At 36.9% G+C, this 25,081-nt stretch overlaps 1 protein-coding gene across 1 annotated transcript in view; it reads right to left on the bottom strand.

The window, feature by feature from the left end:
* The window catches only part of eng (endoglin), a 61,725-nt gene that overhangs the window by 11,165 nt on the left and 25,479 nt on the right, over positions 1 to 25,081 (bottom strand). The window contains exons 2-8 of the mRNA XM_024298645.2: positions 21,975 to 22,108; positions 13,191 to 13,304; positions 7,890 to 8,058; positions 4,115 to 4,286; positions 2,434 to 2,536; positions 2,067 to 2,280; positions 1,782 to 1,951 (exon numbers count right to left, since the gene is read on the bottom strand). Of these exons, the coding sequence (XP_024154413.1) occupies positions 1,782 to 1,951; positions 2,067 to 2,280; positions 2,434 to 2,536; positions 4,115 to 4,286; positions 7,890 to 8,058; positions 13,191 to 13,304; positions 21,975 to 22,108 (1,076 nt within the window). The remainder of the gene's footprint in view (positions 1 to 1,781; positions 1,952 to 2,066; positions 2,281 to 2,433; positions 2,537 to 4,114; positions 4,287 to 7,889; positions 8,059 to 13,190; positions 13,305 to 21,974; positions 22,109 to 25,081) is intronic.

Here is a 25,081-nt window from a genome sequence, read left to right as displayed (position 1 = left end):
CAATTTTTGACGCGGAGGGGTCCTTAACCAAACGTCAATCTGTGACGACTTGGGGATGAGAACGTGTTGCTTTGGCACATGCTGAGACGGGAACAATGTAGACAGTGATATGCTAAGTATCCCACAGGGGGCAGTATAGATACAGCACTACTGGTTGGCCAAGTATTTTGCTGGTGAAATGTGTAAGTTTGCCTGCTGTACTGCCTTTCCATGAGTTGTTTAGTCGTTTTTATGGATTTAAACAAAGCAGCAGTGAATGCAGTTTATTTTTTTCCAATAGGGCTCTGATTGATTGAGCTACAAGGTCCCTTGTACATCTAGGGAGTAATGTTCTAAAAATAACCCGTTATATGTAGGAATATAGATGTTTTAATGTTATATAGCCCTTCACTATACAGATATTAACATTTACACATTTTCCTCTCTAATGTAATCACTCAAAATTGGATTCACAGATCCTCTGTAACACCATGAATCCCTAAAATCTCTTCATCTGTAGCCACTCCCACACCTGAAAAAGACGCCAACATCTCCTTTGATAGCTGATGATTAGCACTAGCGCCGTGAAATTTGAATGTATCTGCTGTAAATCGTTGTATTGTTCACATCTGTCACCATATTTTTGAATGACCTGTGTTTATTTGCATAATTTTGACTTAATAGAAACAGTGTAAATGCAAAATTGTGTTTTATAGACATTTCTAGAATTTTGAATAAAGTTTTGCACATATGTGTGACGGAAAACTAGTGTGACTGCAAAAGGTGAGCAGCAATATAGCGAGCTGCTATTTTGCTGCTGCTTATAAAAGAAAAGCCAGGAGCCTGCTGAAAAAAAAGCAATGCTGAATGTCACAATTTGGTTTGTAGAAAAGAACATTTATGGGTCTGCCTGTTATGTAGGGTAAAAGTCTGCTTGTTTTACTTTTTTAAATTATTTTTTAACTTTATAACTTTACTTTTGTAGTACTATGTAGCAACATTAAATCTCTGAATTTTTACAAAGCTATGTTTTTCAGGTTCACTGTACCTCTCTGTACATAAAAAAACATACATTTTATCTTTTAGATTTTGTCTTTTTACCAACACAAACATAAAAACGGTTCCTATGCACAACAAACCCATCCTCACCTTTCAACAGCTTGGCAGCATTAAGCTAAATAAGCTGCATGATAGCCAATTATCTGTTGGTTTTCACATCGAATGCTTAACTAATTTATTCTGTGCATTTTGAAAAAGTTAAAGAGTTTCTAAATTGAATGAACTGTAAACCCGCAGCTCTGTGGTGGAAGCTGGTATTTCTCTGAGATGGTTTGGTTATTATCTTTTCAGCTTGCCTCATTACAGCCTGTTCACGAGGAGACTGCAGGGGCCAATACTGTTATTATCCTCCATTATCTTCCTATTATCCGTGTGGTATGAAAGATGCAGCAGAGTTCGACTGTACTTGTTACTAAACAAAGCTGTGATTATGTTTCCGTTTGACTCTTTTAGCTTATTTTTGTGGTGTTATTCCACTTTAAATATAAAAAGTTGAATTTGTGAAAATGCTGTAATTATAATGATTTTTCCCCCCATTAGCTTAGAGTTAACTGTATAAAAATGGCAAAAACTGCTTGGAAAATTCTACAGGACACCTTTCATGTGCTGGTACTAAAGACAATTTCAGTATAATCAATTTGTTGACTTGCAGAAAAGTTGTTTGGTAAAAACTTTCAATAAACGTCAATTTTACACAGATGTGACACTTTAAAACCTTATTTTTGTTTATTTCCTGTTCTTACCTCTGCATATATCCTTTTATCACTCTGTACTTTGGCGTTGAGGTCCAGAGGTAAGCGAAAGTCTGGGGAGGTGAACAGCTGCATCACCAGAGGCATCAGATGAGGAGGGTTGGTCGTCATGGGGATCAGAGGTTTTTGCCTTGGTGTTGCCGTAGCTGAAGGAGTAATCTCTAAAATGAATTAAAAAAAAAGTTATATGTTTAAAACAGTAATGGTTTGATAGTGATTCTCATTTATGACATTAGGACGGAAAATCAAAAAAGTGTAACTCCTCAACAGTCGTACCTGATGCGTTCAGTGCCTGTCCAAGAATCAGGGAAATCACAGACTTGTTGTTTTCTGTGTCCTGGCTGACTTCAGTGTAGCTGGTGAAGACATTGGCTTTAAAATGATCTAAGGCCACCTTCTGCACATCGACAGCGCTGTCATTGTTTAGCGTGTACTGCGCCTTGAAGTCATGACGGATCGTCTCGGTAACCAGAATGATGTCGTTGTTAGACTGTAAGAGAAGAGGGCAGCTTTAGACAAGGAGGAATCTGGAATTGTCATTTGCAGATGTGTGACAAAAGCGACTAAAAGCATATGCTGTGACTCAGTGAAGGGTTGTGATTCATTTATTAACTGGGGGTTTGAGGTGTGTTTGCGAGCTTACAAGGAGCATGGCGAATTGAGGATTGACGACAGTCCACGTGGTCCCCTGAGGGCCTCGGAGGAACACTCTGGTGTTTGTCATGTTCACATGCAGGGATACATTGCTGTCATATGAAGAAATAAGTATTAGAAGACAAACTTTGGCAATAAATACAGAATAACACTTTTTTATTTATTTTAGACCCACTCCAATCATCTTTTGAGCTATTTTAAAAGCGCTCCCAATAGATGTGTCACAATCTCAGATTAATAACGAACCATATGTTGCACCACTGAACTAAATCGAGGGGAAAGTTGCATCCCAACTACATACCTATGATTAAAGTGTCAAATAAAGTGCTAAATTTAAGCAGGATTTATCATTTACTGTTGCATTATGTTATACTAGACCAGGTGTGTCAAACTCCTTTTGTTTCAGGGGCTACATTCAACCCATCTGGCTTCAAGCGTAACATAATAGCAAAATAACCTATAATCAACTTGTTATCTGTAGCTTTGTTTCTATTTTGTTGTTTTATCATTTGGAAAAAATGCCTGGATTTCCCTTTTTTTTTTAAAAAATGTTTATTTAATTTGACACAATTAATATTTTACATCTGATATTGAGGCAATCCTGATTGTAAACTCAAGAGGGGGCTACAGAAAGTATGAAAAGTAAATACCCTGCCTAAAATATAAATGTGCAAATCAATTAAAAAAAAAAAAATTTGCAGACATTTGTGAACATAAGAATTTGGACTTAACCTCCCTTTCTCTGATAAAACTCTGGATCATTTGGTCTTCACCAGGTCATCAATATCAAGACTCAAATCCTGTGTAACAACGCTTTTAAAAATATCATCCAAGTGTGCAAAATAGAATAAAATGTCCAAAAATCTTTTCCTGCATTGACTACTTTTCCTTTGCTCCCCTAGTGGCGGAATTGTGCATTGCGGTCATTTCTTTGCAGGACCATAATTGACCACAGGAACGAACAAGAAACTTGCTTTTTTCCCCCAAAATTCTTATATTTCTCTCTCTTCATGACTGGGCCAGATTAAACCACATGGTGGGCCAGATATGACCCGCGGGTCGTATGTTTGACACCCCTGGACTAGACTTAGTATAATGTAACTGAAAAGTTTTTTTCATTGTTACTTGCTTATTAGAAAAAATTTTTTTTTTTTTTTTTTGGTTGTTATTGGTTTTTTGAAACCTAAATCATAACTTAAAAAGTGTGACCCAAAAATTTAAGATATGTGTATCAATGTGTAGCTAGTTTCCAGTGGTTTTCTAATTATTATGCTGTTTTTAGCAAAAATTATAACATATACATTTGAAAAAATTGGCAGAAGTTCCTTCAATTTTCCATTTTATTCTGACTTGTGGGCGAGACCGTTGGTGCAGAGCAACCCCGCCCCCCTTCCCCGTTGCTGAGATTTCAGAGCAGGAAGCTTACAGCCTGATTAACATATTTTCTACATAACAAATAAGCTCTAAGTTCTTTTTATCTGCTCCTGATTCACAACAATTTGAATAAAGAAATCCTCAAAAATGCTGTTTTAAGCTTAAGTTTCTTTATATATGTCATCCATCATCAGCAAAAAAAATGTCACAAGAACATTTCAAGTAAGATAAAAATAACACTTTTCATCGGAGTGGGCCTTCGATGGACATGCTGTGTTGGAAATGTCACGGCTTACCGGATGCTGGAGCTCTCCTGGATGTTTATGATATGAAGTTCATCTCCAGAACTGCTCTGTTGTTTTGGGGTGCAAGATTTGAGTGATGACTCATCAGTTCTGATGACCACAAAGTGCTTCAAAAACGCATCTTCGTTTTCAAGTTTGCACTTAGAAGGACCTGGCTTGGTTCCTGTGAAACCAGAAAGAACAACATCACTACAGATAATCCCAAAGCTAAAGTAAGACATTCAAAATATGGACATTTGTTCTCAAGTAAATAACTTTTTTAGGAATCTCTCTCATTATCATCATCTAGTGCAAGCTTTCCTGTAGGAAAAGTGGGGTACAGCGGTCCACAGTAACAGACATAAAAGTGAAGAGCAACTTTGTGGGACCAAAGCGCCTGTTTCCCGCTGTGAGAGGAGCTCAAAGAGCAAGCCTGGAGACAGCAGCCTGCGCTCAGCAGCACTTTGCTTCAGAACACTGATGAGATGCGGGGAGATATAGATTTTCCAGAGGAGCTCACACAACTTCATCACCCCAAAAGTCAAGCAAAGTAAAGCATTCTGAAAAGAGCAGAGGCTTAACTCAGCCTTTCTGCAAAGTGCAGTAGATACAGCATCTGGAGGGAAGAGTTACAGAATGATCAAACAGGATGCTGTGATAGGAAGACAACAGATTGTTCAGGGATGTAAGAAAAAAAACAAATAAACATGATCGTTATTATATCTATATTTTATGTCTAAGGGTTTTACTTTGTCTCATGCTGCCTCAAGGACGTTATATTTGAAAATAAGTGTGCCGGCTCTGAGGTCCTTGCTGCTATTTCAAGCTAACTGCTGAGCAATAACATGTAATGACATCCCTAATGTCCACCATCAATGCTCCCTTTACATCCAAATGTCTTATTCTGTGCTATGATAATCTCAAACCAACATAATTGATCCACATTACCGGATATTTCAAAATAAAACATCAAATTTGAAAATCTAATCCACTAGGACTGCACTGGGAGAAGCACTGTAAGGCTTGTGTCTATGACAGAAAGGCTGATTGTAAAAAAAAGAAAAAGAATGATCTGCTTTTTAGATATGTTGCAACTTTTTTCTATTAACTTGTCTCCACAAGCGATCGATTTTCAGAGGATGAGGGAGACAATAGATGATCCCGTCCACAACCTCCAGATTCTCTTGTAGACAGATTTATCTAGAGAACATTCTTCTAACATTCTGCTACAGTAAAGTTAAACTTTCTTTCTTAAGATGTGCTGAACAAGAGAGTGAAACAGACTGAAATGTAACTGGGGGATTTCATATAATTCCACTTCTCTCTTATTTTGAAATATGCAATGTATTTATTTTTTTATAGTTGCTTTTTATCAACTACATCAATGAATGATATGTCATTTTGTTCCTACTTAAAGAGTATATAAGCTCCAGTAACATAGAATTGTGTTGTTTACACATAATAAAAGATGAGAATTCATAAACTAAGTGATATATAAAGTACTAAAATACATATATTATGCTAGTTTTCAAATACAAGTGGATAAACATTGGTTTGGATAAATGACTGTACATGTACAGATGAAAAACATCTTATTAATTATACACATGGTTACTCTTTACATACTACATTCTTCAGCATGTAGGAAATATTTCATTCGATTCATTTTATTTAAAAAATAAAAGCTAAAGTTCTTTTTTTTCTAATAATAGAAATATTTGTTTTTCTGATAATACATTTACCAGAATAAATTCATACATCTGTGAGAAAAAAGTATCAAATTTGCAAAAATAGTCATAAAATTATGAGGAAAAACTTATTGGCAAACAGTGTAGGTTTTTTGTTGTTGTTGTTTATATCATCTTGGTAAACAGATTTTTGTCTCATAAATGTATGACTCTGAATTAATAAAAATCTCAATTTAAATGTACAAGTTTTTCTTCATAAAATTATGACTTTTAATTATAATTTTACTATTTTATTCTCTTTTATTTGTGAGGTTTTATGATGGCCCAAATACCCTGTTGTAGGCATTGAAGCTTTAGTGCATTTTTAGCAGAGGAAGGTAGTTTTCCTCTAGTAAATAAAGTACAAATACTGTTACTTCAAAAAATGTTTGTCTCGTAGAGGTAAAAAGTAGTAACTCAAATATATATTTGAGCAAAAGTAATGAAGTAACCAGTGACAAAAGTACTCAAGTACTGACTAATAGTTCAAATGTATGCAAATGTATGCATATAGTCTATAATATGCATTTAGATTATAAAGTATTGCAAAGATATGACTTATATTGAAGTTAAAGTTCCCACCCATCAGAGCTGCTTTACAAACATTACAGGTTAGCTTGTGGTTTCTCTCCGAGATTTCAACATCTCTCCAACAATCTTCTAGTTTGCTGCACAGGCAGTGGTGAATTATTTAATGATGGCCCAAAACATAAGTTTAAAAAAGGTGCTCAAAAATCCTAATTTAAGCAGAACTTTTACCAAAAGTTATTTAACTGAGTAAATGTAACTCTTCACTCCTCAATTCTGGCATTTAGTGAAGATTTAGTCACTAAAGTTGAGGATTTTGAAAACAAATTTTCAATGTTTCCCACATTCTGCAGACTCTTAGTTATGTAATCAAAGATCTTTTTCATTTCCAAAAAAGTTTGTTTTTTTTGCATTGCACTTTGCTGTTTCTCATTAAAGATTAAAGTAGAAAGTAATCACCTAAACTGTTTCAATCAACCAAATCAAAGGTTTGTGCTCCTGTTGGCTCTTCTTTTTCTAATTATTAATAAATTATCATTTATTATTATGATTAAAAAGGGAGTCTTACAAGACTGTGTAGCAAATACTGAAGCAAAGTGGATCAATTACAACCTTAAAAAAAGAAATATCACAAACAGAATTATTAAAATAACTTAGTACTCAGTAAAAGAGAAAATACTTAGTAGTGGTGGATCATATTTCTGAGTATAATCAATGTGATCTGATGTGTATCTGATGCGATAAACTCCACATCTTTGTGGATAAACTTGAACAAATTGTGTCTGTAGATCACAAATGTGTATATTGTGTTAGCCCTTCTGTAATGTGTACTTTATAACATGCTGCTAAGTGCTTTTAGACTTTTACAGGCCATCCCGATCTGTTAGAATGACCAGTTTGCTGCCAGTACAGGGCGCAGTCTGAAACATGTTAATGAAATGCAGTATGGTGGGAGAGAAACAAAACAAAAACCAACATTTCTTAGTTCCCAAGCTTCTCCGTGGACCTGAAAAACCCAAGGTTTTCACTGCTGTTTGTCCTTTTTTTCTCACTAAACAAACACTTGTTTATTTTACACACATCCTCTTTGACGCCAATTTAAAAATAAGTACGGAGCTACAGCTCACAGTTCAGCCTGGGGCAATCTCTCCTCCATCAATAACACTGAACAGCACTTTGTTCTGGAACAAAGAGACAAACAGCAGAACTTTACTGCACTCTCGTGGTCCACTAGATTTTAAGTAGGAAGAGTAAAAAGTTTAGCAAGATTTCTTATCTTCTTTCCGTTTATTTATTTTTTTGGAGGAATCTGTCATCCACTAGCTGCAAATATTTATAACTAAGTTATCTCAGAGATATCATATGCTCTGCTGCATGTTCATATTCAAATGTTCATATTCTTATTCACCTTTTATGTGTCCTTTTGAGTGTTTGTCCTTTTATAATCATGTCTTCCCACATTGTTGTATTTCAAAATAGAAGCATTTCCAACAGTTACTGAAAGAGTGTAATGAAACAATGCTTTTTCTCACCCCGTGCTTCACTGAAAGTGATGTTTTTCAGATTTCGAACAGTGGTGAATGACGTCACACCCCCAAACTTCTGCTCCGCCCACTTCACCAGCTCCTCGTTTTGAGTTGGGAAATCTTCTATGGTATGGTTCTTTTGGTTGCCAAATAGTTTAATCGGGGAGTTTTTTACCTGAAAAGTAAAAAAAAAGAAATCAAACTCAAGAGACAAAATTGTTAGAATAAGATTTTAGGAACTCCACAAAACCTTGTGTTTTCTTCTCAACAAACAAGTCCATCCCTTTCATTCTCCTTTTTTTTATACCCCCCACCCACCTCTCCCTCTATTCTCCAAACAGGACTCTGTTAAAGAGAAATGTTTATTATGGTTAAGTGTCCACGAGTCCAGTTGCACAACCCTGTTGGAGCCAAGGTCTTTCCTTTGCTTCCTGAGCGGGGCCAGGAAATGGGACCTTTTTTAACTTTGTGCGTCACTGCAGTCGGCTGGAATCTGGTTCCATACAAGGTATAAATATATACATCCATGCCATCGACTAGACACTGCTGCTTCCTTGTCTGCGCCAATGGAAAATAACGGCGTTTACATTCTGTTTTGCATGAATAAAAAGGAGGAGGGAGGCGATCTGGGTTGAGAATGTGGACTGTCTGTGGTCCTGCTTTGATGGAAAATTAAAACAACAACATGACGTAAGTCTATGTTGTTCAAAAAAGCGTATTCAAGAAATATAAATGATTAAAAATATTTACTCGATAACATTTTTTGTATCACTTGTGCTAAATAAATAAAAAGGGCAAAACTGCATAAAATTTTAAAACACTAAAACATACAAGATCATTTTTTTTGTCTGCTTTTGTGACTTTGTTTAAATTTTTTCACTTATTTTTAAAGAGATTGTTAAAGCCTTTTAAGACTCCTTAGGGCTTACACACTTAACCATAAACAATAATTCCAGTGTTACTTAGTAAATGAGGAGAAAATGGGATAAAAATACTTATATGTTGCTAACTAATTGCTAAAACTAGACAAAAATAAAGCAAAAAATATCTATATATTTGTGTTATATAGCTGTGATGTTTGCTAATCATCCGGTTTGCTATAACGAAGTGTGCATTTAGCCTGAATGGCAGAGAACTACCATTTCTGTGAGGATGTGGTGCGCGTGGCTTTGACACAAAAAGGAGGACAAACAGTGGAAGCCAAGCGAGCCTGAGGGACTCATCGGTCTTTCTGCATAAATATTTGATTGACACAGGATCAAAAATAGCGTGAAAGGATCTACAAACATAGACATAGGAAGGATGTTCCTGATAGAACGAAGTCCAGGGAAAGTTAAGTATTAGGGTAGTTTTTTTGTTGTGTATTTGCTGTAGCAACAAGCACATGTAAGTAACAATAAGTCGTTTAGATGGCCTTATAAATAGAAAATTATGTCTATTTTTGGGATTTTAAAATGTTTTTGTGGTATTTTTCTGACCATGAAGGAAAGAAATATAAGTTGAAAATTGCATTTCTGAGTATTTCTTTATTCAAATCGTGAATCAAATGTGACAAAAAAAATGCAGTTTATAAAGGATTTCTGTTGTGATGTAAAAGCTACAATCATCTGTATTGCTTCAAAATTGCACGCAAATTTTGTTGCACTGGCAGAGAACGTGTAAATAGATGGGTGACTGGAAGTGGAGAGTTGAATTTCTAATGAACTACTGCCGCTCTGCAAAAAACGGTGTCCTAGAAAATGACACAAGTTTTTTTAATGTATTTATTTTGGCTACAAACTGTATAATCATGATTAAAAGACCACTGGAAAAGCGGAGTGTATAACGAATGAAAATTGTGTTTTTGGTGTTTTTAACATGTTCTTGTAGAGTTTTTCACGTGATGGAGGACATATATAAAATAATTTAAGATTAAACTGTGTTTCTGAGCATTTCTTTATTTAAGTCGCATTGGAACAGGAGCACATGAAAACCGGATGTTTGAAAAAGCTCGGAATTATGTTGCAGCTACTGCCGTGGATGGGACGAAGTCATGCTTTCTCCACTCCAATTCTAGATCCTCCACATGCAGACAAATAGATCCATGAACGTCTTCTTATTCCCTTTCTGAGCTGCCATCTGGCTCTAAGCTGTGCGGTTGAATACTTCTGATATAGCTTACCGTTTTTATGCTACGCTATTGTTAGCTTAGGCCTGTGAGGTGCTATAAACTAGCGGAGAGAGTGTTCACAAAGGCATGCTAGGAAATTAACATCGCTAACTTTTGTACCACAACCCAAAAGCTAATTTTAAAATGAACCCCTGCTGCTGTGCAGAAAATATTTTTTTTTTAAAACAACACAGGCTTTTTGATTTTAGCTAAAAACTGCATAATCACAATTAAAAGACCTCTGGAAACAATTTTGCAATAGAATAAAAATATATAGTTTGTGTGGGACTTTAAATGAATACAAGCAACTCAACAACTGTCACAAAACATGTAGGGAAAACAATACTTGCAACACTTTATAGACAAAATTCTCGCTGTGCACATGTTTTTCTTTTCTTTTTTTCGTCTCAACAACCTTGCGCATTCAAGTTGGCCTCGGGAGGCTCGGAAGAGCTGTGACACTGAGCCAAGCTGTCAAGCTGCTGACGTACTTTCTCAGATGCTGAGCAGATGCTGATTCTCTCACACTGCAATCTGCAGCAAAGCACTATTATCCCCCAATGATACGGCTCATCCCAAAAAAACATCCTGCAGTCACAGGGAATGTTGTCCAGGCTCTCGACAGGACATGATACAGGATGTGGTACAACGCTGCTGTCAGCGGATCAGTAATTGTTGACATGTCTGCGAACGTGTCATCCCACTGATTGGCCGGCTGCGGGTCTTATTTCTCCCCTCCTTTTAATTTTTTTTGGACACGGCTTTATCTGCAGATTATTTACAGTGCTGACAGTCGTTTGTCAGGACTATCAGAGCCTTCTTTTTGCACGCAAAGACAAAAAAGCACGGGAGGACAAAACCGCAGGCTTCAGCTCATTAAAAGGTTACTGTTTGGCGGGCGACTGTCAGCTGTGAGATGTTCGGCAAACAGTTCCGGAGATGATAAGACGGTGGCTTTGATTCTCCCTGTCAGAAGTTTCACATCTGAGTTTAGTGTCCTTAAAGAGTACGTGACGCTTTAGTTGATGAGTGTTGGTTTAACTTTTCACCAAGGGAAAGTGTCCTTATCTGAGGAAGATGTGAAGTCAACAGAAGAGACATTTCATCTACCAAAAAAAACTGAAACTAAAGTTTCATTTAAGGGAAAATCATTTATTTAAGCACTTATATTTTATTGTATTAACCTATTAATGATGTATTAGTTAATTTCCCAATGAAACGATGTAAGTAGAGTGCAAATACATAAATTTTTACGCTAAATACTATAAGCTCTCCTTGTTACAGGCCGATCAGAATTTTTTCTTTTATGATAAAAACACAAAAATAAAACCGCCTCTCACAAAGGCAGCATTGGGGAGTAGGAGGAGAAGTGATTCTCCATCTCCCCAAACAGGCCCACAGCAGTGCACAGCTGTGTCACTTTGACTGTATGCATAACAGCTGGCACTTGACGGGGGGTTCTGGGGAAAATCGGAAGGACTTTGACTGAAAAGACACTCATCCAGAACCACTTGAACAGTTTAACGTGATCGCTAACAAATGGTTTGTTAAGCCTGTGTGGCAACAGAAGGAACCGGGATGTTAAGTACAGTTTCTTAAGGGTTTTTTTTTATTTTTTTTATTCGGAAGTCACACTCAATCACTTCTCAAGCATTTTTCTGAGTCATTTTTTATGCTTTTCCAGCACAATATTACAACTGTTCCTCAATGTTAATTATTCACAATAAATTACATGGTTTAAGCTCTACGTAACAATTTTATGAAAGTGCTTAAAAGATTTAAAGGGAAAGCACATTTTTCATAATATAATATACATAATATACTAAACGTACCTTTTATGTCCTTCCAGTCAATAATTAGCCAAAATCGGCAAGTTGCAAAAAATACTTTTATCCCAATTTCAAGCACTAATTCCAAAATTCAAGGACTTTTTTAAGTCTCAAAGCACTTTTATGAATCCCACACTTTAACCCTTTAATGCTGGAGTTTTAGCCTCGGTGTTGATTTTCTTTCGACTACTGTAACTCTTTTACGTAATTTATATAATTCTAGCAGATTCTAGAGTGGTTCAAAGCAGCCTTTCCCATTAATAGCATGAAGTGCTGCATATCGGTGCAAAGCCAATGAGAAATTTAAGGCTGGGAATCTTTGGGTACCTCAAGATACAATGCGATACATGGCTCACGATGTCACTGATAACACGATACTGCAAGAACTGGTAAAAAATCATCTCTAATAACTCACATCAAATAGAAGAACACATATTTTGGGGGGAAAATAAATACCTGTTTATTTTTAGCTTGAACACAATCATAATAAACAACCTGTGTCTTATTTTGTGCAACAAACAATACACACTTCAGTCTTGAAACGGACGCCCCCTATCTACCTCCAAAAGAACGTCTCACCAAAGGATGATGAATATAACGTTTTACAGCATCTTCAAAGGAATATAAAAGGTCGATACTTGGTGAGAACCCATCGAGAATCAATCGCAGGTACGGGTAAATATTGCGATATATCGCAATATTGAGATTTTTGCACACGCCAAGTGAGAATACAAAAAGCCACTTTTCTTGGTGTCGGAATCAGCTGATTCAAGCTGATTTGCATAAACGGTAAAACATTTAAGGTATGTCGAAGGGGTGATACAGAGGATATCTTCGGTGTAGGAGCCATGAATTTAACTGTTGTTTGTATTAAGGTGAATGAATATTGTTTTCTGATTATAGTATTGTTTGGGGTCAGATTGAGCAGGTCACCTGGTAGGTCACATGTTTGTGGGCGGAGACATTTTTTTCTTGTGAAAATAGCTCACCTGTTGATTTTTTTGGAGGGGAGAGGGTGAGCTGGGTTGCCACATTTTTTGTTGACTACTTTTTTTTTGCCGCTTTTTTGTGCTTTTTTTCTTTTGCTTAAAATAAACCAGAGTCCTTCTAAGCAAATGTAATTACCTTTTTTGTCATTAATAAAAGGTTCAAACCCAGCCCAGCGCCAGTTTCTCAGCAAATTTTGATTTTTTTTTTTTGTTATTGCCGCTACATTTGGTATTAAAGGTTTAAAAAAATGTATTTATCCTAAAGATAAGGTTGTAATTGAAATTTCTAACACACAGTTTCTACTTCGGTGAGTGTAAACTCTAGTGGGGCAGTACTCACGTAAATCTCAACATTCCTGTTATTGTTGATCCCAACATAGATCTTTCTGGAAGATGTCAGGATCAGAATCATTGGTCTTGCATGGTCCAAATTTAAGGAGAACATTTTTCCATCCTGGGAAAGAAAGACAAAGAAGATGAGCAACCTTAGATACAGATTAAATTGTACATACAAAACAATCTGTCTTTTTTTAATGCTTTAACAAAGGAGCTCCAATGTTTATGTTCTTTGACGTACTGTAATTTTTACATTTTCAATCTACTAGAATTATGTTGATCGTGTTAATGGTTGTAAATTTACAGAATGTTAAAGATTTTGTGTTTAGCGTCACCGGTGACGACTCAGGTGTTAAAGGGTTAATGTATAATCAAAAGCTGAGATATGATGTTCACTTCTCGGTGGACCATTGGGACTGATTAGTTGGACAAAGCAATCCGTTGATATAAATGTCCACTCATCTGTGTGGGAGCAGCTCAGCGGTCTATTTCTTGGGTTACACAGAAGCATTGTCGTGTATACACAAAGAAAAAAAAAAAAATAAAAAATCAAGAAAGCATAAAAATGATTGCAGCCGATGCACACCCTGCAAAGGTGGGGTTACAAATTTTAACAAAACGGTCGTTCAGCAAGATGATGAGAAGGTAGTAGACTGATATTACTGGGAGGAACTATAATTTCTGCACCAAGTTTATAAATAACTTTTGATTCCCTTTCTGTGCATTCTTGAAAAAGGAACTATTGACACATAACAATATGGCTTCTGTACGTGAGATACGCCGACACAAGATTCTCTAGCAAAGAAATTCCCCGACACAAAGTGAGGCATTGCAGCTGTTGCAAAGTATCTCTGTATTTCTCTATGCAGACAGAAAATGCAGTATGAATTATGATGTGTTTACATGCGCTTCATGTGTAAATATTGTAGATAAACTTCTAACTGTAACTTACTTTATTAATTTTAATTCATGACTAAGCAGAACAATCAACAAAAATCTGTGTTAAATTATCCTTATTTTGCCTGTTTTTTCATCAGGAGCAGTTTAATATTTACAGTAGATCGATTTCAGATTTGGGTCGATTTTAGTTGTTAATGTGTTTCAACTACTGACACTGGTTAAGGCCCCGTCCGCATCAAAAATTGGCGTTTTGAGTGTCCCCAACTCGTCGTTTTTTGACGTGCTGGTCATTCTAATTAAATCAAGGCTCCCCAACCTCTGGGCCGCAAACTTTTACCAGTCCAGTACTGGGATGTGGAACACATCGGTATCCTAATCCTAACCTTAACTCGGTACCAAGCGCAGAACAGTACCGGACGCGGATCGGTACCGGAGGAGTATTGGTTCTGGTTCGGGATGTAGATCATTACTGGAGGTGGATTGGTACTGGTAAGGGAGGCAGATCAGTACTAGTAAGGGACGCAGATCAGAACTGGTACGGGATGCAGATCAGTATTGGACACGGATCAGTACTGGTTTTGTCAGTACTGGTATGTGACACGGATTGTTACCAGTTCCGGATGCAGTACCGATTCTGAACGCGGTACAAGACACAGATCAGGCTAGGGTTAGGGTACCGGGTTAGGGTCACAGGTTAGGGTACCAGTACCGGGCACGGTACTGGTTCGGTTCGTGTCCTTTACCGCGTCCCACAAAATGACCAGAGCCAGATAATTGGAACAGCCAGTTCGTCAAAAAATGACGAGTTGGGGACACCCAAAACATAGTAAAATGACGCGGAGGAGTTCTTAACGGGTAACCAAACAAGGAAGTTAGAGGCTGACTCGATTTAAATGCTAACATAATTAATTATTACTTTTTTTCCACTAAAACCCCCGACTGTTAGGTGGCAGCACAGCACACAGAGCTTCTTTGAGCACTTTTCACAGAAAACAGCTTGTGTTGAATGTTCCGTCAGCATCAGAGTTTCTGTCTTCATAAGGCATCTAGTAAGTTTTTACTTGGAATGGGTACGAATCGAAACTCCGTGCCACTTGCTTAAAATTAATTTTACCAATTAATTAATATTCAGGTAGAGTTTTTTTAAAAAAATAGTGAAAATGTGTTCTGGTAGACTTGGGATATATTGCGAAACATATTGTGAGCTGGGTATTGCGATACACAATAAAAACCCCTATTGTGAAGAATTCATAATGTAAGTTGCACTCACTTATGACATACAGGTGATGCTATCATACAGTATCCTTACGCCACTCTCCAGTCATTAGCAAGGTGTCCCTACTGGCTCCTTATTGACCATGGGCAATGGTGAATGCACGGGTGTGCAACTGGTAGAAAAGTGCCCCTAGAAACCCTGTAGGATGCCACACAAACTCTGTCTAATTTCCTCATTTGTAACAGCTAGACTGCAAAAAGAGTGTATACTTATCACTTGAACATCCCAAATAGGCTCCTATGTTCAGTGTGAAAAAATTGGGGGGTTGAAATAATGAAAAATCTATACAACGTGCCTTCATATTTCATATTTAAATGTGACATTCACTACAACCTGTAGACCTAGGCCAGGGGTCGGCAACCTTCAACACCTAAAGAGCCATTCAGGTCAATTTCTAACCAACTACAACCCAATAGGAGCAATAAGGTCTTAGTTCACCCTTTAGAAAATTAAGACACTGATTTGTATTACTGTTACTGTTATCGTTATTTATTTATTGGCATAAATAAAACAAAAACATAAAGAGAAAATAGCCTTTTTTTCTAAATATGAAATAGTTTATAACTTGACAGAAGTTCACGACTTCCTTTCAAAATAAAAGACATTGCCTCATCCCCTAGGCAAATCCATAGAAAAATGTGCATGAATATTTTCCCTCTACGGGCTCACAGAGAGGTCTACGACCTTAATATTTCATGTGTGCCCCGTACAGGTTTGCACCTCATATCCACCCATAAGGGCAGTTGTGACTAAGACAAAAATACAGGTTTGGAAATGAGGAGCAGTTTCTGGAGTTAAACATAATTCTTAAATCCTGTCTCCATCCTGATCTTGCTTAGCCTTACTCTGTAAGTGCAAGGCCAGGGGATGGAGCTGGGATTTACCCAGAGTAACTCTAGAGATTAGTCACAATTCCTACTTTTCCATCTTTAGCCTTCTTTGCACGGGGTAAATGGTATGGATAAGGCAGAGGGGTAGAAATGGGTCCAGATGAACTATTTAAAACTTTTTCTGCTACTGTATCAATGATTAAAATATAGGTTTAGGGCCTGAGGCCAGAAGTGGCTTTCATATTTTTTATAAAAACCAAGATAATTCTAGATGTAAACAAGTGAGATTTTTTGTTCAAACCTAATGCATAAAACAATAAAATATTAAAAGTATTTTTTTTAATGAGGTAACCATTTCGCGAAATTATTAAAATATTTTTTTTTTGCAGAAGACAAACCATCATATATGCTACACATCTGCATTCATACATATGTGATTCCCCCTTTAACTACAAACATTTTATTTTGGACTTGCAGGCTTATCTGGAGGTAGACGGTCTTCATCCCAAGCCTGTTGGGAGACAATGAGCATGCTGGGAAAAATTGTGTATCCGTAAAATTAAATCTATCTACTTTACCCCTCAGATATCACCAAAATGGGATCCAAGAGAATTGTTATGAGTTCAAGTCTGAGTGATGGAGATTTTCAGGCGCGCACAGTGCAAATTAGGTCTAAGGAGACCACAGACAAATTGCCTATGCACCAAACAGAGATGCATTTGAAAAAGCGGTTTTCACATCCAACAGAAAGCTGTGTTATCACACGGAGGTATAGAGCAGGCCTAACAATGTCTTTTGGTAATGCGAGTCCTGCATAATGACTGCACCTCATAAATGTGCTCCCGGAATTCGTTGAAAGAAAAGACTTAAAGAAGTCTGAGAAGACCTTGGAGTTTGTTACAGACTGAGTGATGTCTGAGTCACTTGTTAAAGTGACATATGTTTACCGCTGCCTTTTTGTTTTGCTTAAAGCATGAAACCAGAGCGTAACAGGGAACTTGAGGGAATGCAATTTCCGAAGCTGTGTTTTCCACCGCTGTCCATCATCCCAATTTCACATTCTTTTCTGGTGTATTATTTAATCAAAAGATGGATCCAATTCCTCATTAATTAATCAGGATGCTTTAAAAACCAAACTAGAATTGCAGCAAAGAATACTAAATAATCCTGCAGAATAATAAAAAAATAATAAAAAAAATAAGGCAGCTCTGGAAAAAACATTACCAACAGTATTATACATTTTGCCTACAGCACAGGTGGAGATGACCATTATATACTGCATATCTAAGTATGCATTTCTCATGCACCCTATACATTTATAATGTATGTGATACAGTATGAATGTGACAGAGAGCCGCAGGTAATGAAATCTTGATAAGATGCTTGCTTTTCGTTTTCTGGGGAGAATATTTATTATAAAAGAGAAGACAGATTGTGCTGAAAACAGAAAGAAAGAGCGAGTTTGAAATGCAAAAAGAGACGGAATCTAATACCTGAAGGAAGGAACCAGCCAGGCATCTGCTAAGGTTTTATGTTTCTACCTTAATCCTGTTGCTGCAAGTGAATGAATGGCCTTTCCTGCAGTGTGCATCATGCAGAGACACCTCCATGATGTTATCCCTAAATACTCCTTTCAAATCAGCTCCATTGTTTCAGCGTCTCCTTCTGTGACTTTCATATTTGAACTTCGACCCTGATAGCTCACCTTTGCTACTTTTTGTTCCTGTGCTTTCAAGATACAATTGTTTTCCTTTTCAGACTCCCTTTTTCTTTCTGAATCACTTTTTTTTTGCTGATGCAGTTTCCAGTTATTCTTTCGGTTCTCCCCCTTAAAGTTGAATTGGCTCCGCTGGTCTAGTCTCGGCCCGATGCCAAGACTCCGGCTTTGCCCGAGCTGGCGTGTGACATCAACGGGTCCCGCACAAGCAGCCCCACCCAATGAATTCCCCTGGTCTGTGCGGCCGCCTTGATGCTCCCACTGTGTGGCTCAAACTGTGAGAGTCAAAACGTCCCCAGGAAGTTGTAAATCAGTATAAAACTTAAAGGAATATGGGAGAAACTTTAAAGGGCACTGGAAGGTTGAGGCAAAAGTAAACCTCCTTGCTGGCTGAAAAATGTGCTCAAATTTACTTTCCCCCCCCCTTTAAGGACAGATATGGCTAAAGTATATATTTGCTTTATCTATTGATATGATAAAGAAAATCCACTCTTGGTCCCAAAAGAAAACAATCATGCTAACTCTGCACTATATCCACCGCAGCACACATAGGCAAGACCTCTACCTAACCCTGCAATAAATGGAATCACCACAAAATGACTTTTTTGACCACTGAATCCTCAACTTCTAATTTTAACCCAACAAAAAGTAATAAATAAAATAAAGAGAAAAAAAAATCTGTTTTTCCCTTACATCAGACTACCCTGATTTTTTTGGTCCATTAAAAAAAAGCTTAAGGAATTGAGCAACATTATTGTTTGTGCCACAGTCTGGTGCGAAAGCAATCTGTTTGCACAATCTCTGGCACTAAAAACTCAGCTCATGTCTGTGAAGCTCAACACTATATTAAGCATCTCTGTGGAAAAACTAGACAAGAAATCACAAAACATAGAAGGCACCTCTTTATGAATTCTGCATTTCAGTAAAAAAAAAAAAGTAAGGAAAAAAATTGCCTGGAGCTTTTTCGGATAAAACAGAAACCTATCGGAGGGGTGAAAAAAAAAAAGAAAAAACTGGTGGGAATTTTATGCAATCCAACATCTGATATTAAAACCACACTGAACATATCTGCTTCTCTATTCATATAAAAACACCCAATCAATAGAGTTGTGGGGGGAAAAAAAGATACAATCAATGAAAAAAGCAGCTGCTTAACAAAACCTATATGGAAGTAGAACATAAAATACAAACAGAAGCAGCAAACAAAGAGAGCAATCTGATAAAGAAATGAATAATGTGAGCTGACCGACAATGGTGGGCTGTGAAAAATGAGCTTGGTTCAACAATACCCGCATATAGATTAAAAGTTTTCTTGAAGTTCCCCTTTCAGCGTCATTCTCCGAAGAAAAGTTTGAAAAACCCAAAATGACCCGGTCCACTATCTGCACTTGTGTGTTTGTTTAGCTGAGAAAGGAGTTCTTAACAAAAAAGAAATGCCAATTTTGCAGTGCTGTCAGTTGTGGAGGGCTGAAAAAAATAAAGTGATATGTTGAGAAATCCGCTTTCCGCCATTTCTGGTGTCTGTTAAATGTCTTAGCCAGTTATCTCCCTGATAAAAACTGGAAATAGAGACTGTGTGTGTGTGTGTGAGTGCTTGTTCATGATTTAAAGTGGGAACACAGCACTTATTTCAGAATCAGGGCTGGCTTGCACACATTATTGCCGTAACCTTAAAACAGAAAAGATGTATTCTGACAGATTCAGATCGTCTATCTACCAAATGAACGATTCTCCACCTTCCCCCATTGACAAGACTGATGCACACTAATGTCTTATTAGGACATTGAGAACATCCGCCTTTTTTTAGTTGTGCAGCCCAACTTTTTGTGTTGAGTTTTCCATCTCAGCAAGGCTTCTTTTTTTTTTTTTTTTACAAGACTTACTCTCCCAGCAGATCATTAATTGAAATGCGGCGCTATACATACAAAGGAGAGCTGACAGTCGCATAATGACACACGGCTGCTGGCACTTGACATCTTGACGTACATTAGGAAAAGCACAGGTTAGACTAATAACCAGGAATAACTCAACAATAGCTCAGTCTGAGTCCTGCAAAGTCATGACAATTTGACAGTGAGTCACAATACACTATGGCAGGACCTTAATTTACAGCAGTTATCGTTAATTTCTTGATCCAGGTGAAACAAGGTCACTGTGAATACCGTAAAAGTAGTGTGAATAAATATATATATATATACATTTAGTAGTCTACACTTGTATTTATCCTAATTGAAGCACTTTAGAGTTGTTTTTTTCCAAAACTTATGTGCTGACAATATCCTGACCATGTTTTTTTTACATAAAAACAAGAAATAATTGGACTTCACTAAACAGTTACTTTTGAAATGATCAAGTATATTAAATAAATTTGATAAGATTAAAGGCCCCCTTCGATGAAAATCATGTTTGAGTTTTTATCATATACAGTATGTGTGGCATTTTTCTTAAAAAAAAGAGAACAAATGTAGTAAGAAATTGTTTTGTTTTTGCGTTACTGAGTATTTCCCCTTTTAAATTGCTGTCAATCTAACCGTGGGGGTCTCCCGCTCCCCACTGTCTGGCTCGTCTGGACGAGGGGTCGGGTCTCTCGCAGGATGGTGTCTGGTGCTGCGTGAAAGGTGGGTCGCGAGAACGGGAATGGCAGTCAACTCTGGACATGCGCCTTCTCACATTTTGGCGGGGATCCCTGGGCTAGTGCCTAGCAGTTGACTTAGAACAGATGCGGACCAGAAGAATCTGCGGTGGATGCTGTGGCGATGTGATTTTTGGCCAGTGTTCTGAATGTTGCCCTCCCGTTTCCATTAATTATGTTTGCGCAATTTCATAGTTATTGGAAGCACATCCCATGAAGCTCTTCACTTCCTCGTCGGACCTCAAATCCGGCTAAAAATGATACCGCTTTAAATGACCAATATTACTTGACATTTTTATGTAACAGTGGTGAAGATTTTCGCTAGTGAGACATAGAGCTATCATAATCAGACAAGAGGGATTGGGGCGTAGCTACTCAGCTCAGCGCTAATAGCCCCGCCCCCTCAGAGGAGATTTTTGGAAACTTCAGACTAACATGAAAAATGTCTTTTTAAGACATTTAGATTGTGGAATTATGGTTAGAAACGTCATAATCACAATGGAAACACTACTGGAAAAATTTTACTTAAATAAAAAAATTGTCATGGGGGATTTTATAGTCAGTCCCCCATGACAATTTTTTTTATTTTATTTATATATATATATATGTACTGTATATATAGTCCAGATAAGTGTTCTTCACAGCTCTAAGATCACCTGTTACCCTATATATTTTAAAGAAACTTCTCTTCTGCACTTTAAATGTTTTTTTATCATTAAGAAGTAAAGTTTTAGTCTCGATTCATGTTTTTGAGAGAACAGCTTGTGAGGGAAGTTTTTCAGTTCTGTTCTGCTGGAAAAAAAAAAAATGATGGCGTGAAAAAGCGCGTGGGTGAGTCGGCTCAAATGTGTGTGCCTGTGCAGAGGCGGTGAGGCCAAGTATGTGATTATCCTATCTATACTCTTTTGTGTTATTTCATGCGTCCATCAAATATGCAGCATGTGTGATTTTATTTTTTATCACTAAAACAAGCTTTTGCACGACAGACTTTATTTTTTTTTGCAGTTATTATATATAGTGTGGATTGGTGCTTGATGATTGTATGTTCATGTGGTTTACTTTGCATTTCTGATGTTTTGTGAATTTAAGACCATACCAAATTTCTTACAGGCAAATTCCAAAGATTTGAAATGCAGTGTTTCGCTTCTAATGCTTTTCGTGTGTGTGAATCATGCCGAAAAAGTGTGAAATTCAAGGTGAACATATGTGCTCTACTGCTGCTGTGTTCCTCCAGCATAACAGGACTTGACATATTGTCCTGTCAACTCAAACACTTTATTTATGAGTTTTGGATGATTTGCCTGTGTAATATCGGTCTTAAGCATATCCGTTTCAATTTGTACAGAAAAAAAAATAGACTGAAAGATTGAAGTCATGTCTTTTACATTTACTTTTAGTCGTTCAGAATTTAAGGAAAGCAGTGACGTACTCACCATATCATAGTTCAGGTTCAGGATGTGGACCTCAACCTCGTCTTTGACAAAACTGGTCCAACAGCCAGTTAGCATCTCCCTCACATACATCGATTGACTGTCCTCATTCTTCGGTTCACATGTCGGAGTCGAGGCTGAAAGGCATCAAGTGCAAATGGTTAAGCAATGTCAGGCCTCTAATCTAGTTATAATGAATCGTTTCACTCCTCCGAAACAAATACAGAACTTTCTGTATTCCCTAGTGCCTGTGTGTCATGTGCCAAGTAATGGAAGCTTCTGAGTCAATCTGTAATAATCCTGTCATATTTTGACACAAACAGCCAGTGAATTAAAACCTCTGTGTGCGAAAGCCAGAAAGCTATCACATAACAGATAGATAAACCCTGCAATATTACAGATCCTCTGTCTGCAGAGGGCTAAATTTGTTATTAATCATTGTGAAAGCTTCTCCCTGCTTTCAGAGTATGGATGTTAAATGTGTGGGTAGGACTACATTGTTTAAAAACAGATCCCCCGCTCCACGTTTATCAGACGTGTCAGGACGCAGAGCTGCAGTCATCCATCAAGTCCGCTCACTCGGCTCTCTGCAATGAGGCTGCTGTTTAACCTGGGGATCCATGGCTCTGGAGAGCGAATTAATCAAGCCAAGGCTGGTCATGGGTGAGATGGGTTATAAATGCTCGGTGTTTGACCTGGGCGAAATGTGGGTGGGTTCCATTGTGGAGGATTTGAGTGAGTATGGGAATCGGCAAAAACTGTAACTCTGAGGTGACTTGGAACAAAAGATTCTCTAGCAAACGTCTTATCACAAAGAAACAAACACTGTCAGCAGTGCATGGTAAAAAAAAAGACTGACTGTCTTTAGAAACTTAATTAAGTGAATGTTTGGGTGGGATATATATTTTTGTATTTACTTTTAGCTAATTCTGGCCTGCAGCAGTCCTGCACTGCAAAGTCCAGATTGATTCTTCTTTCTTACTGCGCCTTTGAGCAAAAATTTCATCCCTACCACATTTCCAAAAACTCACCTAAATTTACTTGCACTTACTACCCAGTGAAAATGAATTTTGGGGAAAGTGAAAATGAGGACAAAAAAAAATGATACTACAGCAGGTGAATCAGTAAAAAAAAAAAGTCTATGTGGCTCAAAAAATATATTTCAAAAAAATATTTCAAAATTAAGAATTTGGTGCGAAATTTGCCAATTTTCACGTTTTCTACAAAATGTTAAAACAGATCAGACAAAAATATTTCTTTGATCTTCACAAAATTTTACACACCACTTTAAGTGGTTTTATTTCAAAATGTTGTTGACCTTTGACCACAGAAAGAGGTGACCGTCTTGAATTTAAAGAAAAAGAAAACATCTTTAGTACCAGCTGCAAATTTATAATCCTCCAAAGGATCTATCACACCCTAACTCCCCAAGCATTATTGAGAATCTGCGAATGTTGGAAATAGAAGTTGTAAAATTTAAATGGTGTAAGAAGGACGAGCTCGCAAAAATGATGTTTCTCTGTTGCATCTTGCACATTTTTTTTACTAGAGTATTATAGAAATGTAATAAATGAAACCCTGACATACGATATGAACAAATGTGGACATAGTGAACAAAAAAATCTAAGTTGCCAAGGAAATCCAAAAATTTACTTTCACAGATTCTGCTAAAAATTACATCAATCTGTATCTCACCCCCAAGCGACCAAAAAATAACATGGTTGCTATGGAGATAAAACTAGTCCTGTGAGATTAATTAATCGTGACCTACAAATTAATTAGTCTTATTAATTTGTTTTATAGTAAATATTTTAAACCTGTTGCTGTAAAATGCCTCATTTTGAAGTATTTTCCTTTAAATTTGTGACATTTTGGCACAAAACAACTTAAAACACCTACAAAAGTGGCTTTATGAAGTTTATATTATCAGACTTCCAACTTCAGTTTTACACCACCAAGGGGATTTTTTTCTTTCTCAAAGAATTAAAAAAAAACAAACAAAAAAAAAAAACATCAGGTCCAGAGTGCTCTAATTTACCAAATCCAGAAAAAGTAACAACACTTTTCAGAGCAGTCCACCACTGAGAACAAACTTCTGATTAATATCATAATCCATAGATTGGCATACTTTATTCCACAGTTTATCACAACAGCAAGTCAGTAGAAAAGACATGAGAGATATTAAAGGAAACCTGTTTAGTGAATTTGATCATTTTGAAAACTGGGATGAATCAGAAGGAAAAAGAAAGAAAAGAGACACGAGGACGTGACAGCAGAGGAATTGACCGATTTAGACTTTGTTTCTTTTGAAACAAACTTTTGCTTCACAGAAAACATGCAACTTTCCCTCTGAAATGACGCTTTGTTTATTTTCTAGTGACGATCACGAACCAAAACGTCCTTTCTCTCATTAAAACTCAAAAATCTTGGAGAACAGATTGAATACAGACATGATTGGACCCTCAACATTTTCGATTATCACAGATCACAACCTATGCAAATCTGCCATTTATCAAGATAAAATTAGTTTTTTTTTGTTGTTTGTTCTCTCCTCAAATAATAAAACTAAAATGAAAGCAAACCATCTTCCACCACTAAAGATGGAAAAATAACAAAATCAGACCAAATATTAGCTTCTGTAAGTTCTTTAATAATTTATTCTGTCTAATATAAAGTTTGATTTCAGTAGGTTTTAAAGCAAGATAAATTACTGCATTACAGCCCAATTTCTGTTCTAATTCTGCTTTTCCCTTTAATACTTAGAGGCTGCATACTTTATCAAATCCTTTCTTTTTTACCTTAATAACATAATCTGTTTTAGATTTCTTTCCTCTCTACTGAGTCTTAGAAAAGGGCATGCAGTAAAAACTTCAGATGTAAAAGAATATTTAATAAGTCTATGTATATTTGAAGACATATAGGTGTGTGCAGTGATGAAAAGGGCATTATTTTAGTCAACTTTAATTCTACCCACTCTGTCTGAATGTTCCCACTTGTGTTATCTGGTATATAAATTAGGATCTGCAGGCTGTGCAGCTCATAGTTTTTGACATGTTTGGCTACAGAGCTAAAAATTATTTACAAAACACTCTTTTTTTTTTTTTTTTTTT

This window comes from Oryzias melastigma, linkage group LG12 (assembly GCF_002922805.2).
Source record: "Oryzias melastigma strain HK-1 linkage group LG12, ASM292280v2, whole genome shotgun sequence".
Lineage (NCBI taxonomy): Eukaryota > Metazoa > Chordata > Actinopteri > Beloniformes > Adrianichthyidae > Oryzias > Oryzias melastigma.
Note: the sequence above shows the minus strand (reverse complement) of the source record. Positions and strands in the feature narration are given on the sequence as shown.